Source organism: Hippocampus guttulatus, chromosome 11 (genome assembly GCF_054856545.1).
Source record: "Hippocampus guttulatus isolate MCC_2025c chromosome 11, RoL_Hgut_1.0, whole genome shotgun sequence".
In the NCBI taxonomy this organism is placed as follows: Eukaryota; Metazoa; Chordata; class Actinopteri; order Syngnathiformes; family Syngnathidae; genus Hippocampus; species Hippocampus guttulatus.
The window spans coordinates 4,183,228-4,197,500 of record NC_141271.1 but is presented as its reverse complement, the minus strand read 5'-3'; the positions used below and the strand labels follow the sequence as shown (position 1 = coordinate 4,197,500).

At 42.7% G+C, this 14,273-nt stretch overlaps 1 protein-coding gene across 1 annotated transcript in view; it reads left to right on the top strand.

Moving 5' to 3' along the window:
• Positions 1-2,040: 2,040 nt before the first annotated feature.
• Positions 2,041-14,273, top strand: part of LOC147197835 (inactive dipeptidyl peptidase 10-like) — a 116,078-nt gene continuing 103,845 nt past the window's right edge. Inside the window, exon 1 of the mRNA XM_086124006.1 lies at positions 2,041-2,189. Coding sequence (XP_085980132.1) covers positions 2,133-2,189 — 57 coding nt within the window. The 5' untranslated portion in view covers positions 2,041-2,132. The remainder of the gene's footprint in view (positions 2,190-14,273) is intronic.

Genomic DNA, 14,273 nt, shown 5'->3' with positions numbered 1-14,273 from the left:
CAAATATCAACTCTTGCTCTTCACAATTTTGCAGATGCGAAGACCACCATGCTTGGTCTATTCGTAGCTATCCTGTATAGACTTTCTCTAGATCGACAAAGAAACAATTCAGATCCTACAGACCTCCTCAGTACTTCTCCATCAACATCGTCGAAGCAAATAATGCATCTGTGGTACTCTTCCTTGTGATGAAACCATTTTGCTGCTTGTAAATTCTTACTTTTGCCCTGAGTGTAGCCTCCACTTCTCATTACCATAACTTTACAGGGTAGATCATCATCTTTATTGCTCTATTGTTCCCACAAATCTGCACATCACCCTTGTTCTTAATAAATGGGCACTGGCACACTTCTGTGACATTCCTCAAATCTTTCCTCACCCTCTAAAATTCTATTGATCAAAAACAGCTCAGCTCCCTCTCCAAGATGCTTCCATACTTTCATAGGTATGTCATCAGGACCAACTGTCTTCATTTTTTCACCCTCTTTAGTCCCTTTCTAACTTCTTTTTTGCCAATTATGTCTATTGCCTGTCTTACAATAATGATCTCTTCTACTCTTTCCTCTCTCTCAATTTCCTCATTCAAAAACTCCTCTGAGTATTCTTTCCATCCTTCCACCACACTTCTGGCAACAGTCAAAATAGTTCAGGTTTCTATCCTTAGGCACCCTGAGCTGCTGCACATCTTCCTTTCTTTCTCTGTCTGGCTTATGACTAACCTTTATGAAAGAAAAAGAAGAATTGTTTTTATTTGTCACATACACACAAATATACGCAAAATGTAAAATTTCACGTATTGGAAGCAGCAAACGCACTGTTCGGGCACACATTGTAACAGGGGGAGATACAGATAGATCTTTCGCTCCCTTTTTATTCTCCAACCCTGTGTACCATACGACGCATCATATTAAAAGGCACAGTGTCAGTTCTGGGTGCTATTTCTGTCTTTAATACATACACAAGACATTATTGGACACAGGCATGGTAAGATGCATGCTAACTTAGAAAAATACGATAGCATGCATGCACGATAGCGTATGTTTTTAAATGTGAATTGGCTCATGGCCAACACTTTTCCTTTCTAAACTTCCACCACATGGTTCTCTGACCTGCTTTTGTCTTGTTAATCCACCTCACCACCACCAGAGTCATCTTTCATGTCACTAAACTACTCTACAGTTACACTTATCCCTACCACTACCGTAAAGTCACTAAACCTCCTGAAGATTACATAAACTGCACAATAAGCAATCTGTGTGTGTCGATTTTGTGTATAACACATGACAAGGAAAAATATGCATGTGTTCTACTGATTTCATACAGTGTATTCTCAAGACGAACAACATGGTCTCTCCAAAACCAGATGTGAATTTTAACATACTCAGGATAATCTTTTTGAGACATCTGAGATTAAAATCCTTTGTTGACTTTGATCGGAAGAGAGGATGCTCTCGACCAGATTATCAGTGTGTGGACCACACTTTGAATGCTCTATACAGGATGTAAACTACTGTGTCAAATACAAACCCCACACCAAGAAATGACATCAGCAAAAGTGAACATAAACAATCTCTATCGGGACAGCAATGACACGATCAATACAGTCAATAAATGTACAGTATAAGTGACAGTACAGAATGGCTTAAAACGCAGTCTTTGGCCATCTGCTTTATCTTGTTATGTAATCAGTGGTTTGACAAACTCTGTTCCAATTAATCCCAAGCGACTGTTTTTGCATGTAGGGTTATTTATTTATTTATTTTTTAAATTGCAAAAATATTTTAACAGTTTATTTTGCTCAAACAGTTTATTTAGCTCATATTCCATTGTGCTATCTTGTTTAAAACAATACAGTATTAGTCTATCATAATGAACAGCTCTTGGACACTCAGCAAACGCGTGCACGCACACCTCCTCTCTCTCTCTCTCTCTCTCTCTCGCATAGGCACACACACACACACACACACACACACACACACACACACACACACACACACGGAGCATCATTTGGCTTTGAAATCCTGTGATACGGAGAGAGCGCAGCGTTAAAGTGAGTCATTTGAAAACATACCTTTCATTCACAGCTGGCATCTGGCTCCATATCTGGTATTTCGCACCACAACCATTCAACCATGAACCAAAGTGCAGGAGCAGCGCAGCACAGTCGAAGATACTCCAGTGATGATAAGGTAGGCACAGACTTATTCACTTTCTGTCGTATGTTTTATGAGCACTTTCACCATTCAAAAATTTCTCCACAAAGTGAGCACCTATTGTGGTTAAGAAAAAACTACAGTGTTAAGTGATGCAAACCTTAGTTTATTTATTTATTTTTGTTGATGGGACAGTATTCTTACAAGGACTGAAGAAGACTTTCCATGACTCTAAGAACCACATTTACAATTTCATATTTACTAATGGGGCGGCCCAGTGATCCAGTGGTTAGCGCGTTGACCTCACAGTGCAGAGGTGCAGGGTTGGACTCCGGCTCTGGCCTTCCTGTGTGGAGTCTCCACAGGCTTGCATGGGTTTTCTCCGGGGACTCCGGTTTCCTCTCACATTCCAAAAACATGCATGGCAGGCTGATTGAACACTCTAAATTGTTGCTAGATGTGAGTGTGAGCATGGATTGGCTAGCAACCGGTTCAGGGTGTCCCCTGCCTACTGCCTGAAGACGGCTAGGATAGGCTCCAGCAGCCCCCGTGACCTTGTGAGGATAAAGCGGATCGGAAAATTGATGGTTGGATGGTTATTTACGAATGAATAAAATATTGCAACTTGGGGTAAAACGCATGCACCACTCGCCAGGTCCTATTCACTTGAATGAGCGCTACAGCCTGGAGCCTTGGTGGTCACCCGGTCCAACGGTCATGGCACCTGCCTTGGGGGCCGTGGCCTTGGGCAACCGGTTGGAATGTTCAGATACCGGAGAATGACTACTAAGCCGTTAACCGTAATTTTACCTTCGTTGCCTGGATGCTATTGTCATGTAGACTAAATCGGCATTTGATTACGCTGTCAATTTTATAGTTTTAGTGACTTTCACTGTACTTTCAACATCCTAGATGAGATAGCAGGACTCCGTGGATTGTTGTTGGGATGGCAGGTGCCTGGGTGGTGGAGGAAATGATAAACAAAGCGCGGCTGACAGTTGCCCAGCCTCTACCTCAGGAGTAACCAAATTTGGTCCATGAGAACAGCCTGGATAGGGGCTCTTAAGGACCAGACTTGGGCACCGGTAGTACAGAGGAACAACTGAACATTATATCAGACAAAATTCAGGATCTGGGGAAACTTTACCTTACTTCAGTTATTAAGACCCTAGATTTTAGCTGCTCATTTAATTTTACGAGACAAAATATTTCCTCTTTTGTTAATGTCAGCATTTTTTTGAGGTGCTCTTGTTCGACTTTTGCGAGTTGGCTGCTAGTTGGAAGAAGTTTTAATTGATTGGGCTGACTGAAATGTTGTTTATGATCAGAGCAGAAACAACAGATTTGTTATGTTCCGAGGATATAGACAAGTTGTTAAATAAATCATTAAAACTTGAGGGTATGACAAATGGCTTTGTGGATGGTCTCTATGCAATTCAGTCAATTGAATTATTAATGGGCGGAACTAACAAAGCAGACAGACATGGGGAAACGATTAACAATTAATACAAAAACTCAACAGAATATAGTGGTACCTCTACTTAATAATAATAACAATAATAATACATTACATTTGCAAGCGCCTTTCACAACACTCAAGGACACTTTACAACCAAGAGCAATAATAAAACCACAGATAAAATAATAAACAAAGAAAGAAAGATTTAAGGTGGATAAGCAAGTCTGAATAGGTGGGTTTTGAGCTGGGTTTTGAACATGGAAAGAAAGTCACTATTACGAGAGTCAATGTTGGGAGGAAGTGAAAATTTGAAGAAGATCTGACAGGTAGGGGGGCGCAAGGTTATGGATGGCTTTGAATGTATAGAGAAGTAATTTGAAATTGATTCTAAATTTGACAGGAAGCCAGTGGAGCTGTCGGAGGATGGGAGTGATATGATGGAAGGAGGGGGTTCTTGTGATGATCCGGGCTGCTAAATTCTGAACAAGTTGAAGTTTATGGAGGAATTTTTGATGGACACCGAAGAGAAGTGAGTTACAGTAGTCGATATGGGAAGTGACGAGACTGTGAACAAGGATAGCAGTGGTGTGAGGAGTGAGTGAGGGACGGAGGCGGTTTATATTGCAAAGGTGGAAATGAGCGGACCGGGTAATGTTATTGATGTGGGAGTGAAAGGATAGTGAACTGTCAAGGATGACACCCAGACTCTTCACCTGGGGGGAAGGAGATATAGTGGCATTATCAATTTTGAGGGAAAAACTGTCGGCTTTGTTTAGAGTAGATTTGGTACAGACGAGTAGGAGTTCTGTTTTATTGCTGTTTAGCTTGAGGAAATTATGGGTGAACCAAGATTTGATTTCTGAGAGGCAGTGAGAGAGGGATGAGGATGGGAGAGAAGCGTCGGGTTTGCTGGAGAGGTAGAGCTCGGTGTCATCCGCAAAGCAGTGAGATTGTAGGCCAAATTTGCGAAAAATGTTTCCGAGCAGAAGGAGGTAGATAATGAAAAGGAGCGGACCTAGGACAGAACCCTGGGGAACACCAGAAGAGACGGGGAGGGATTGTGAAATAAAAGAATTAAGTTGAATGAACTGAGAGCGGCCAGTGAGATATGAGTGGAACCAACATAGAGGGGTGTTGGTGATGCCTAGGGGAGAAAGTCTGTTGAGGAGGATGAGGTGAGAGATTGTGTCAAAGGCTGCACTCAGGTCAAGGAGGATGAGGATGGAGATTAGGCCAGAGTCTGCTGCCATGAGAAGATCGTTTGTGATTTTTATGAGGGCTGTTTCAGTACTGTGACGGGGACGGAAGCCGGACTGGAATTGTTCATAAAGACTATTGTCGGTGAGGTGGGAGTGGGGCTGAGAGGCGACAGTTTTCTCAAGAATTTTAGAAATGAAGGGAAGATGGGAAATGGGGCGTAGGTTATTGAAATCATTGGGATCTGAACCAGTTTTTTTCAGGATTGGTGTGATAGCTGCAGTTTTGAAGAGCATAGGAACAATTCCAGTCGACAGAGAGGAATGGATAATGGCTGAGATGAAGGGAAGCAGAGAGGGTAGGCAGGATTTGACCAGAACTGTGGGGAGGGGATCGAGCTGACAGGAGGAAGTCTTGGATTTAATGATGAGGTCTGAAATTAATGAGAGATGGGGGAGTTCAAAAGAAGAGAACAGTTTGCAAGGGGTGAAAAGGTCAGAGGAGGGGAAGGGTACAGAGGAGCCCAGATGCCGGTGGATTTTGTTGATTTTTTCGTTGAAAAAGAGGAGAAGTGTGTTGCAGGTGTCACGAGAATAAAAGTGAGGTGGTAGGGAGTCAGGGGGTTGAGTGATTCTGTTCCAAAGGGAAAAGAGAGTCTTTGTATTTCCAGCATTGGAGCAGATGAGTCCAGAGTAGTAATGTGATTTTGCTTGAGAGATGGAATCCTTGTAGAGGGATAGTTGAGCTGCATAGATGTTCTTGTGAGCAGTGAGACCGGTTTTCCTATAAAGTCTCTCAAGCTGCCGGGTTTGGGATTTCAAGGAACGGAGATGAGGGGTGAACCAAGGGGCAGACCGAGTAAAAAGGACAGAGCGGGACTTGACAGGGGCGAGCGTATTGAGGATGCTGATGAGACCAGAGTTATAACGGAAAACCAAGTCATCAGGAGTGGAATCAATGTCTGGAGTCAGGGTGGACAGCCATGCAGTGAGAGAGTCAATGTTAATGTCTTTAATATTACGGTAAACGATGGTCCGGGGTGATTTGGCAATTGAGAGCTTGAGCGTTATGTTGAATGAGATAAGGAAGTGGTCCGTTATTGGAAGTTCGTCAGCAGTACAGTTGGAGGGGGAAAGACCAGAGCAGCAGATCAGATCCAGGGTGTGACCTTTGATGTGTGTGGGAAAATCTACGAATTGATCAAAACCAAAACTATTAAGTGAAGAAGTGAAGTCAATGGTGAGAGGAAGAGCAGTGTTGTCCATATGTATATTAAAATCTCCCAGGATTATTATATTTGGTGACAGAGAGGAGAGATGGGTGAGGACAGCAGACAGTTCCTTTAAGAAGTCACGGTGGGGTTTGGGGGAGCGGTACACAGTGGCAATAATCGTGGGAATGGATCCAGATATTTGACAGGCAAGGCATTCAAAGGAGGAAAGTGGAGGGAGAGAAACCGGAAGTACTTTCCACTTCTCGCGGTATAGTATCGAGAGACCTCCTCCGCGACCGGAATCGCGGGGCTTGGAAATGTAAACAAATCCCGGGGGAGTGGAATCGTTCAGCTGTGAGAAGTCCCCGGGAGTTTGCCAGGTTTCATTTAGACAGAGAATGTCAACCTTACGGTCAGTGAGGGTATCTTGAATGAGATTACCTTTCCCAGTAAGTGAACGGATGTTAAGTAGCCCAAAGTTGACGGTGGCAGTCTCGCTGCTGCGGGGACCGTTAGCCGACCTAGCCAAGCCGGCTAACGCACGATGGTCGATGGACCGGCCGGCGTTTCTGGATGGCCGACGGGAGGATGACCAGAAGGAGGTGATGGTGTTGGATCGGTTGAGGCAGAAGCCCCGACGAGACCCACGGTGAATGTATTTCCGGGAAGGAAAGCGAACGATGTCCGGGAGCAGGTGTAGAGCAGGAGGAGGGCCCAGCCATTGGAAGCGGAGCCTGAGGAGCTCAGCCACCGAGTACTGGAGCAGACCCTCGACAGGTCGATGGAGGAGCGACAGGATGATCCACAACAGTAGAACCCAGACACAGGCCCTGCCGACCCCCATCACGGGGCACAACAGAGCAGAGATGGCACGGGGCCTGGTCCGAGAGCCGAGCAGGTAGGACGCTGAGACGCCGGGACGAAAACAGTCGAAGATGGTTGAGAGTGTGAAGAAGGCGTGGATGGGGGCTGGAGTGGAATGACTGTGAGATGATGATAGTGATTCAGTGCAAAAACAGTAAAACAATCGAGCGTAAAAACACCGTAAAAACACCGTAAAACACAAATGTTTGTGGGAGAGCAGCGGCAGCCAAAACGCTCCAGCGTTCACTCAACCCGGAAGTCAGCAGTTGATAGCCAACTGTGCGGATGGAACGGATATTTTCCCAAACTCTTGAAATTAGAACAAAATTTCTACTAGAACAAACTTATGAAATTAATTAGTTCTGAAAGAAATGTCTTAACGAGAAAAGTAGAGACGTGTTTTCCATGTAAATGCCCTAATCCGTTCCAGGTCTCCCCAAAATTCAGACATAAATGTTTTCTAAAGCATGAAAATGCATCAAAATATGTAACAAATACATGTTACAATTAGATTATTGCACAATCAATGAGAGGTGTGCATAATGCAAAAAACAAAGAATAAAGAATAAAAATGCTGGTCATTTAACTGTGTCATCATCGTTTTTGCCCACTTCAGTTCATGTTGTCTCTCAGAAGTTTTCGCCTTGCGTTTTGTAAAGAAATGATCTGAGGATCGTTGCTTTTGTTGGGTTTTAACAATCCTTCGAAAATGTCCAAGGCAAACATCAGCATAGTGAGCGATCGCCGGACTGGTGAAAACTTTTTCTGGGTACGTAAAACTATCGTAACGCCTCATGGCCCGAGGGGCGATTGACGAGGATGCCGCAGAGACCCATATCTATCTATTTATCTATCTACACACATACGGTAGAGCTCCCTCTTGGGATGCCAGGAAGATGCTAAGTAATAGCCAATGGCAGAGAAGCTATAAGTATGTTGCGTTCAGGAAACTCAGAGCTGCAAGTAGCAGCCCATACTGTATTTTTACCTTTCGTATCTTGAAATTTCTTTCATAACAAGAGGCAATATTTTCCTATTGAGGCGTTTCATAACTTGAAAATTTTGTATGAAGAGACGTTCGTAAGTAGAGGTATCACTGTATTGACAATAATTGTCTGGAATTAAATCGAAGTCAATTTTGAACAGTTGAATCGAAACAATAAGGTCTGCTGAAGCAAACAGATCCTGGATACAAGTGGCTGTAAGGAGTTTATTCAGCAGGGTGTCCGGACTCTCCCTTAGAGATCGAGTGAGAAACCCTACTTCGTGGATTTTCATCTTTCGCAGGTGGTCCCCATAAACGTGATAAGTGAGGAGTCACTATATTCTTGATTTCATCTTGGATGGTAATTTAGTTGCTTTGTTGGTAAATTGAGATTTTCATCCCAGAAACCTCATCCATTCATTATTTGATCTGCTTATACTCACAAGGGTGGTGGACAAATATACTACATGAGTAAAAATTAATTGATTAATCGACAACTAATCGATTAACAAATTTAAAAAAACACAATTATTTAGCTAAGCAATTGAGACCTTGTTTGAACGTCAAATTGTCCAAATCCTACGAATTCCAGCCTCATTTGTGCAACAGTAAATATTCTCAGATTTCTGTAGCCATCCAAGAAAGCAGACTGATTTTCTTTGTTTTTCAAAATAAGACATTTGCAAGTTTGGTTTGGAAAACAGGAACCAACATTTTTAACATCGTATCGACCAAACCAGAGCGGAGCTGTGATCAAGTGGTTAGCATGTCTGCCTCACAGTGCAGACGTGCAGGGTTCAATTCTGGCTCCGGCCTTCCTGTGTGGAATTTGAATGTTCTCTTTCCACCTGCATAGGTTTTCTCCGTGTACACCAGTTTCCTCCCACATGTCAAAAACATTGATGGGACTGGTGGGGTGCGGGGGTTGCTTTTCTCTCTTTGTGACCATTGTTCACAGCACCGTGTCCCTTCAACATGCCCTTTCTTCAATGATCGCCACCGGACATGTCACTACAAAATTCCTTTGACTGGGGCAGTTGGGGTGTAAGGTTGGGGCTGTGATGTGTGATGCCTGCCCCTCAGAAGCACCTCAACCCCTTCCCCTATGTCTGCTCCTGCAGCTGACTCCAGGCAAAAGTAACTATAAAAATACACCTTTCACTATACAAGAAAAATGATGCAGTGGACTACAAACAAGATGAATGAAGCTGCTGATGTGTGCTGCAAACATCAACAAATGAGCAAGCTATTTTTTAACTGCTTTTTCAACTTTGTTAAGAGGCATGTTTTTGAACTGTGGGAGAAAGCCAGAGTACAATGAGAAACCCACAGAGGAACGGGGACAGCATGCATGGCCATATGTGAAGGCTGCAGCCCAACTGTTAGGTGGATGTGCTAACTATTCGTCCATTACCCTTGTTTGACATAAACTTCCCGCATGCTTATAAATTGCATAACATGCATGTATAATTTAAATAGTACATAATGTATAATTCTACCTTTAAATTATTGATAACATGCATTTAACAAGAACATATGAGACTTCATATTACTTTAAACTATTAATGACATTCACAGGAAAACATGTACAATGGTACCTTGACTTAAAAGTTTATTTATGTTTATGTTTATGTGACCACCCGCGTAATTTAAATAATTCATTTAAACCATTGAAATGAATGCAAATGCAATTCAACCCGCTCAAAATTTATAACGTTTTTTTTTTTTAAATCAGAAAAATTAGTCTCACATATTGTTGATTCCCCATGATCTGTTAGCATTAAATGTTAGGTAAAATGCTCAACATGTAGTTTGTGTTTTTATTTTAAATTGTACAGAAAACTTCAACTAGGAGTGGCAATAAACATAACAGTTGCCGGTAGCTTCACACTTTGTTGTGAAGTTCGCTGCTGTCATCTAGTGGTGGATTGCCTGAGGCTTACTCTTGTGTCAAATATTTGCTTGCAAGACAAAGGGGAAAAAATGCACACTTGTCATTTGTGGAACAAATCATTTGTCCGTTTTGGTCAATTTAAATGAAAGGAAGTGATTTATTTTTACTTTTAGAAAAGACGGATGTTGTTACGAACTAAACTCTGAATTGCGTTTTTTCAAATGGAAGCCGTACACATACGCATGAGGAAAAACTGACATACATCTGGGGATTACAGAGGGGTGTTTCTCTTGTGTGCGATTTATTTAAGGTTTACACATGCAAAAAGCACCAGCTGGATTGCTCACACCAACCGATTTAGAAGGTGATCTATTAACCAAACGCACAGTTGTGTCTGTCAACCTGAAAAATTGCAGCGGCGTTCGCCTTGCACATGCTGGGATTGAGCGCGTGCAGTTTGATTTATCAAACCTGTTTTTTTCAGATTCAGGAAACTTTATTTATCCCCATGGGGTAATTGTGACAAATAGCAATGCCTTTATATACAGTATTGCATAATCAATAATGCTGTTGTTGTGGCAAGTGGTGACCCAGGCAAAATAAGCGGTAATGGGGGCGGGGGGCATCTTTTCTGCTTATGTAAACACAGGATCACAGGAAGAACATGCAGACTTCACACAGGAAGTCCGTGGCTGGAATCGTACCCACGACCTCTGCATTCTGAGTTAGACGAATTAACCAGTCAACAACCGTGCCACCCAAATATCATATAATTAAATTAAAATATCGCAATAATAATGGCGGCCCAGTAGTCCAGTGGTTAGCACGTCGACTTCACAGTGCAGAGGTTCCAGGTTCAATTCCAGCTCCGGCCTCCCTGTGTGGAGTTTGCATGTTCTCCCTGGACTGGGTTCAATTCCAGTTCTGGCCTCCCTGTGTGGAGTTTGCATGTTCTCCCTGGGCCTGTGTGGGTTTTCTCGGGGTACTCCGGTTTCCTCCCACATTCCAAAAACATGCAATGGCAGGCAGATTGAACACTCTTAATTGTCCCAAGGTGTGAATGTGGGCGTGGATGGTTGTTTGTCTCTGTGTGACCTGCGATTGGCGCGCAACTGATTCAGGGTGCCCCCCGCCTACTGCCCGAAGACAGCTGGGATAGGCCCCAGCACCCACCACGACCCTAGTGAGGATAAAGCGGTTCAGAAAATGAATGAATAAATGAATGTAATAATAATGTCCATCTATCCATCCATTTTCTATCCTCATGAGGGTAGCGGTCCTGCTGGAGTCCATCCCAGCTGTCTTCGGTCTGTAGTCGGGGTAGACCCTGAACTGGTTGCCAGCAAATCACAGGGCACACATAGACGAACAAGCATCCACGCTTACAATCACACCTAGGGTCAATTTAGAATCCTCCGTGAAGAGACCTATGACACTTTTTTTCCCCGGTAAACCAGATAAAAGACCATTGCAATGATCCAGTCGAGAATTCGCAAATTCTTCTGTGAGCAAACCAGTGCCTGTGGGCACCATAGTGGTGATTCCTGGTATACAGTATACTATCAGCCATCTCGTTACCTCTGCGTCCCGCGTCCTAGACGCATAATTTTCCTGCGTGACGCACAGTTCCAAATAATGTGCGTTTTTGGGACGCAAGGAAATTTCTCAGTCAAAACAAAACAAAAAAAAACTACGACAGGCCTGAGGATTTTACGGTAACTGTTGTTACCGGTAGCGTGCCGTTTCCGTGGCGTCATTTTGACGGTACCGAAAAATTGTTTCCCATAAAAGTCACCGCACACGAGTTGACTGTACGCGATCGAATCTCTCGCGATTTCACTGTAGCTGTATGTGTGTTTGTGGTGTGGTGTGTGAGTGTGTTTCTTCTAATTTACTTTCATTTTGTTTTGTTTTCAGTGTTGGGGGGACGGGGACGGACGGAACAGATAACGTTACGTGCGCATGCGGGTTGCTATTTTAGTCCGCAAACTGGAATCTCACGGATGAAAGTTTGAGATGGTGGCGAAAAAAAACTCACAAAGGTCTACTAATTACGACATTTAAGAAATGGGAATGCCAGTCTGATTTTTCGTATGAATCGTCCGAAGGGCATATCACTAAACTCACCTGTGACGTACGCACAGAACATGAGAGCGAGATACGACGCGAGGCACGATTTCGAGGCAAGTTGGTCATTAGATCTATAAGCTAATCGCTATGAAAAATATGATGAAACAGTATTGGTTATTCTATAATTTACTGGTTGTGAGCATGGTAACTTTATGACTAAAACATTCGTCACAACGTGCAGTAATGCTAATGTTCACTGTCGGTAGAACTAATGATGACGTGTGTTAGATTCTTTCGTCCAATTGATAGTAGATTACACATGCATCGTCTTGGGAAGAGGATGTCAAGCCACATCAATACTTATCTGTATTAATGATTACCAGTAAATTAATCGTTGCAGTGTGATATTGGAAAAAATACTCTGATTTTGTGGTATGCTGTATTTATTCATGATTCCTGAATGAGTACAATACAACATATTTTGATCCACTTATTTAGTTGAATAAACCTGGAGTACACAGCTGCTGATGTAATGTTTAGTGTTAATGCATAGTTTTCAAACATTTACAATTGAAACATTATACTTTTGAGTCTCACAATTCTTGATTATGAATATCAGTCAAAATAGAAAAATGGGTTCCCATGATGAACGTTTACGGAACCCAAAATTAGTTACAGTGGTTTCCCATTGGGTAATCCGACGGAACCGAAAAACGGTTACCATGAATTTCCGAAATCATCAGGCCTGCTCCTGAATTATTTAAATTTTTGCAGCATTTGTTTATAATTGTATGTATATGTTGTTGTTTGTGTTATTATCATATGCAATTGAATAAGTGGACCATTTCAGAATTCAAAATTTGGGACTCTCTAAATGCATAATGGGACTCATACTTTTCTGATCAGCGAGTCCCTGGGACTCGCTGGCGGTAAACTGTAAAATGATCACTGAATATACTAATCTTATTTTTATTGTTTTTTTTCCCCCACATAAATTTAGAAGATCAGAGCTGAAAATCGAACCCAATCCTAATAACTATTAAGTGGATGTAGAAACCACGAGGTCACCGTGCTGCTTGCCTCATGCACAACTAACATGTGCCTTGTGATTGGCTGGCTAACTGTTACGCCGCCTCTCACCCAAGGCAACTGGTACAGGCTTGCAAGCTCAACCGTGACCCTAGTGAAGACAAGCGCTACATAGCAATTTGGATGGATTGGCATCCGTGTGGCAAACAAATCTGCTAACAGCACAAACAAATCTAAAGTGGAAGTTATACAGAGAAAAACTTAGGGAATGACTGTCATCTTTTAAAATGTGAAATCATTAAATGGTGAAACGTGTAGTTGGTTTCATTTCAGCCAAATATCGTATCCATCCAACCATTATTTAAACTGCTTTGTCCTCGTGGGCGCGCTGGAGCTTATCCCAGCAATATACAGTATTTGGCCAAAGTTCTCGCACAACTACAAGCTACCTGAGTGTCATGCAATATTCATACATTTTTCATCTGTTAGAGGAGAACGAGGAACCACTCCTCCTCCGGTGTTGCGCCGTGGTGCGAATGAAGCAGCTACGTTTGTGTGCTACTTTCAAATTCGCCCAAGAAACACGGGGTGAGGTGACGGAGACTAAAACCAATGCTACAGGGTGCCGTATTTGAAGTTGTGCGAGAGCCGACTGGATGATGTCACATGCTGCCTCAGCGTGGGAAATGAGGATATTTAAACAACCACCATAATGGTGTGTCTAAGCTTTGGGATGCGGACTTATAGCCAAAAGTGATTTGCTGCAGCAGATGGTGATTGTGATAGCTGCCCCGGGTTACGCCACCTTTAGTTCACATACAGTATACTTGTACTTCCCACAGGCTTTGGCTAATCTTTTTGGAATGAATGAGCTGGAATGGAGAATCGACGGGTTATCTTCTGGAACATTTGCTGCAAACCACATTTCCAAAAGCATTCTCTGAAGGCGCTGTTCACCAGTGCAGCCAGTTTGTCAATATTGTTCGGGAATGAGTTCACATTTCCTATAATTGGAGGCACAGGAATCTCGCACTTCATTTCTTCGCTTGCAGCTTGGCCTTTCATTTAGCTCCAGCGCTGCATTCCGAAGAGGACTTCCTCACCTCAACCAGTAAATGGGGACCCCACCCGCATTTCTTAACTTACAGTTTTTGAAGAGCAGCACTCAAATAAGGATTTTTGTCTAAATTTCCATATCTGTCGGAGAGAGAACATGTACAATAAGATCTACCAATAAAACTAACAACTATGCTAACTAGAAGTGCATTACAGACTGCCAGAAAGTGACAATAAAGTTGACCTTGACTATGGGCGAGAAGCTGGGTGCAGAAATAATAAGGATGATAATAATAATTAAAATAGCAAAACACACTGTATTGGGATATCTTTTGTTTCTGGCATGTCAAAAA